Source organism: Pteronotus mesoamericanus, unplaced genomic scaffold, assembly GCF_021234165.1.
Source record: "Pteronotus mesoamericanus isolate MK-2021 breed Mesoamerican mustached bat unplaced genomic scaffold, CSHL_Meso_final contig_44, whole genome shotgun sequence".
NCBI classification, from domain to species: Eukaryota; Metazoa; Chordata; class Mammalia; order Chiroptera; family Mormoopidae; genus Pteronotus; species Pteronotus mesoamericanus.
In genome coordinates, this window is record NW_026555166.1 from 5,872 (window position 1) to 11,043 (window position 5,172).

At 42.6% G+C, this 5,172-nt stretch overlaps 1 protein-coding gene across 1 annotated transcript; it reads right to left on the reverse strand.

Annotated features, from left to right (window-relative positions):
- Positions 1 to 414: 414 nt before the first annotated feature.
- LOC129073929 (lithostathine-like) lies at positions 415 to 2,678 on the reverse strand. The gene is given in 5 exon segments (XM_054577618.1): positions 415 to 551; positions 834 to 960; positions 1,585 to 1,722; positions 1,924 to 2,042; positions 2,603 to 2,678. Coding segments are annotated over 5 exon segments (528 nt in total). The 3' UTR covers positions 415 to 483.
- Between the last annotated feature and the right edge of the window lie 2,494 nt (positions 2,679 to 5,172).

Sequence of the window (5,172 nt, forward strand, 5' to 3'; positions counted from 1 at the left end):
AAGTACTAGGGCCAGGTGAGACATACAACTCAGGCTTTGCGGGTATATAAGCAGTAGAGTTGTGGGAAAGCAATGTGTTTGTATATGAATAAACTAAATACTACATGAGCAGCACCGACCCACTTCACCCCAAATGTAGGATGCATAGTTAGTCATTTTCACAGGGGCTGGGTGAAACTCGGCAGAGATAAGACCGACAAAGTCTCCTCACCCACCAATTTCCTCCTCTTCAGTGTCTGTCAATGAGAATGAAGCACACAAGATAGGCAATTGCAGACTACATTTTTATTATAGCTCTTTGGAAACTCAAGATATTTAATTCAGAGAAGAGCCTCACATGAGGGCAGAGAAAAGGGAATGTCAGAGTGAAATGGTCAGTTTGGAGGCGTGAAAGACTATTCTCCTCCTGGGGGAGTCTTCTCAATTGCTCCCACGTTCATGAGGAGCTGCCTATGAAACTCAGGACTCTGACTCCCATCTGACCTAACCCTTGAACTTGCAGATATAAGGTAACCTCTGAAGACAGTCATAATCTTTCCATTTCAGATATCCTGGGGAGAGAGAAACGATAAAGTGAATGGGGCTGGTGGAGCTCGTGACCCAAAGGAGAGGCATCCCAGACTCTGGCCTAGGATTCAAAGTCCCTCCCTCATCTCCACCAGGGACCCACTCCAGGGAAAGGAGACTCAGAGAAAGGAGAAAAGAGAGGAGGTGGGAGAAGAAAGACCAATATTGCATTTCCCAGTTCAGGAGGATTCCCTGAAGTTCATGCCCAGAAATGAAAGATGAGAAGATGGAAAGGCTGGCCACAGGGTAGCTCCTCTGTTTCTTACCTGAGGTTTGTGACAGGCTCCCACAGTACCCGGGATTTGAGATGGTGGCAGGATCTTTCTCCCAGGCAAAGTAATTCATCACATCATTGTTACTCCACTGCCATCCGCCTGCACTGGGCTCATCTCCCTAGAGAGTAGAGAATGGAGCCCGGTAAGGATGAATGGCTATTAAAGTTCTTGCATATTCCTATCTGGTGGATACTTGATCTCCTCAGCACCTTGGAATTGTATCTGCTATTCCAGATGTTGCCACAGAGCTTTCCTCTCAGATATTCTCCATAACAACTCTCTCCTACTGGCAAATCCCAAAGCCAATAATCACAAACACCAATGGTACGACTCAGAGTAACATGTTACTGGCTGGGCAATAATTGGTATATTTGTGATTACCCTTTGAACCCCAAAGAAAATGTCTGTTCTATATGGGAAAAATACATCTTATCTTCATTTAGGATTCCCTCAGTACACTATGTCTAGACTCAGTAAACTCAGATAACTGAATTACAAAGTTTCAAGTATAAATTGTGTAAAAACTTGAAAACAAATGGATTAACTTCAATTGGAGATTAGGATCCTCCACAAAACTCTGCTCTTCACTTGGCCTCAAGGTCCTACCTTTACCCCAAATATATCCTAGGATCTCTGAATTCCAGGGCTCTCTGTCATATGTCCTACAAAGGCACAAGGAACAGGGAGCAGGCCTGGGTAACAACAGGAGCTGAAAACAAAGGACAGACAGATGTTATCTCACCTCTGTAGGATCATGGAGCCCAATCCAGACATATGGGGAGTTTCTCAAATGGTTCTTGACCAGTGTGGCCAGGAAAGATGTCTCAGCTTTACTGAGCACAGACACAAGGAATCCTGAGGGTCGTTTCTGGCAGGCAATCTGTTTTGGGAAGGAAGACATTGAGGAGGAACTGGAAATATCAGTGGGTGAAGCACAGGGCTAAGGTAGGTGAGAAGAGGTGTTTGTGCACAAGGTGAGGGTGCTCACTCTTACCCTCCAATACTCTGGAGAATGGAGGCCCCTGCCCCACCTCTACTGTATTTTCCCTTATCACTGCTAGGTACAAAAGCACCTACGTACATTTGCGTCAGGTCAGGATTTTGGAGTCTTGAACACAGCATAGCAGTGGGAGCCAAAGATATAGGAGCCTTGGGGACAGCTGCCCCGTGGAACGGGCAGTTCCTTCTTGGAATCTTCACCTGGGGAGGAAGGGGATAACGGAGAAAGATGGAGTGAAAGGAAGAGCATAAGTGGGTGTTGGGAAGTGACCTTGGGAAATATCTGAGGCCAGTTTGACCTCCCCTGACTACCACCAAACTCCTGACTGCCCCTCCATGGGATTTCTTGATCTTAAATCAGCCCCAGTAAATGGAGGACCATCTCTTTGTGTTCTTCTTTCCCCTTTATTCAAAAGTCCAACACTTCCCTGACTCTGAGCTGCCTGTTCTCACGCTGGGTTTTCCAATCATTCTTCCTCTTGTCTCCCTACTGACCCTTCCTGCTCTCTCTCTTCACCCTGCCAATAGAAACTAGAGCCCACTGACAAACAGAGACTATCTCATCCCATCGACAATGGACCACTGTGGTGCCTCCCACCGGGAGTTACGTGAGGGAAGGGGTGATGATGGAGGAACTGCAGGCAGCTTCATTGTGTCAGGCTGCACCTCACCACTGCCACATGCGTCACACAGGAGGCTTCCTCCTTATCTCGGCCTGGAGCATTCACAGTGACCCAGTGCTAGAGGCAGAGAACTCTCACCTTGCACCTGCGACAGGAGCATCAGGCAGGAGAGCAGCATCCAGGATGTGCTGGGGAGGGCCATGGGAGCCAGCATCGTGTCTGTGACTTGCAGAAGCAATCAGAGGTCATGAAGGAAGCGTTGGCAGAGAGAGAGCATGCAGAGGGCCCTCTGTTCTCCCTCTCATCTTTTCCTTTGGGTAGTCCTCTGGGAATAAATGGTCTTGGTGACATCTATCACCTTCTATGATTCTGGAAATAATTGGAAAATCTGTACATTCTACTACCCCCGACACCTCCCCGGATGGCCTTAGCTGAGTCTCAGAGCTCCTGTGTTCTCCGAAGCCTAGCACCTGGCGTCCTCTTAAAGGTTCCCCTCAAGTGTGACAGGGAAACCTCTCCCATGACTCCCATCTTCTCTCAGCTCCCACTTACCTGTTTTGCAGGTCTCTTCAATGGTTGCTCATGTTAGAAAAGACTAGGCTTTTATAAGTGGATTTGAGGGTGGAGCCCTGCAATGAATAACAGACATGCAAAGCCAGGACTTGGGTATCGGGAAATGGCTTGGCATTCGCTCAAGGAGATTCGTGTCATGGGTGGTAGACTCTTCCTGGCAATGGCTGGGAATTGCCACAGCTGTTGCTTCTTTCTCCTCAGCAGGCCAGCATTTTGTCCAGGAACAGGGGAAATGTGCTGTTTACCCTGCTTCTTTCTTGTTAGGCTCTTGTGGCACAATGAGGTATTACATTTTTAAGGAACATTTACGGGTATAGTTCTTTTGGTTGATATCTCAAAAACTCCCTTCTATAAACATATACATGTATTTCTTTCTATCTTGCACCATAACATTAAATAAATGGTGTATACAAGAGGGGTGAGTATAAAAATTACAAGTGTCACAGATTGGTGAAGACATAGAAGGAACTGAAGCTAAGAGTACCAGTGAAGGTTCAATGTTGCCTCTTAAACAAAGTAGCTAGTTTTAAAGAATATCATAATTCATTCAGAATTTTCTTACAGATTAATAGATGAGCCAATATTTAAATGAAATCACATGAATAAACTTGCCTTGCCAGCCATCTGAGAGATGGATCTTCTGTGATGGGTAATGATAATACTGTGGTAGAATAAGAGGCGATGACGGGAGTGAAAACCTAAGAATGATGACAGTCAATGGATGCAGACGTAAAGGAGGAATTAATTAGGGTCAAAAAGGCATCCGAGCAGGAACTGGATAAAACGGGAGACATGACCCTGTATTGCATATACGTTACATGTCTGCTGCACCGAGATGCTCACTGCTCTGGACTGCTAACAAGGTCCTTGCAAGACTGTCATTTGGCTGTGTATAAATGTTATTTTTATTATCTTCTTACTGGAAGAGTTGCCTGGTTCATGTGGGGATCCTGAGAAAACTTCTTCAGTCAGATTTACTTCTGAGTTGGCAGTTTTGCAGCTAAGGGAAACACACTATGTAGTTCAGGTTCGGTTTGGTCAGCGTGGGAAAAAGTTATACTGGGATTTTCTATGGGCCCCGATTCTCACACTATTGTTACAGGCCAGCTTTTCTGCAGGTGTCTACTGTAGAGACTCATAATGAGATCATTAAATTAAGATTTTAATTGTTTCATGTCCTCAGAACCCAAGTCAATAGAACCCACAAATCATCTAAAAAGTAATGTAGCCAACGGATCCTTTTATTAACAAGGAAAAAAATGAATTACTTTACAAAACATGTACAAGAATATGTAAAAGCAAAGACACCACTAAAGGAGAGTTCAGAGTAAATTAAAGTTTAAACGAATATACTATGCAATATGATCGTTAAGATAATTTGGGGAGTAACCTTACTACATTAAAACAGTTACTTGAGAAGAAGTGAATAATAGCAATAGCAGATCCAGAATGGAGTACGTTCTTGAATTCCTGAAATACTCGGTGTCATGGAGAAATGAAACCATTTTAGATTATAAGAACCTGAAGAGATACAGCAACCCAACCTAGTGAGTAAACTTTAGAGTCTTTATTAATAAAGTAAGTCATACGAGACACAATTTGGAAATATAATTTTACGTAGATATTTTGTAATGCCAGGCTTTTAAATTTCCTTTCTTGTGATAATGGCATTGTAGTTAAATGAAGAATTTCCTTATACTTTTAAGATTTATGGTGAAATATTAATAGATAAAGTATCATAATGTCTGACACTTGCTCTCAAATTATTCAAAAAATGAATGTGTATGTATTTGTGTGTGGAGAAAGACAGGGATGCGGTGGTGAGCCAAGAACAGAGAAGCAAAGCAAATGTTATAAAATTATAAAAATAAATGAAAAAATGAAAAGATATTTTAACTTACATGTCCTGTATTAATAGCAACAACACATATTTTTTCATTATTACCATAAACTAGAAACAGCATAATAGAACAACATTTATGTATAATCATATATGCATATACACACTAAAAATTTATGAATTTAAGAAAAATATTACAACTTTATAAATAAATAATAAAATATCTGAAATGTCTCACAGTTGTGCTACCTGATTTTTGGGTATGTAAACAAATAAACAAATACAAACAAAGAAA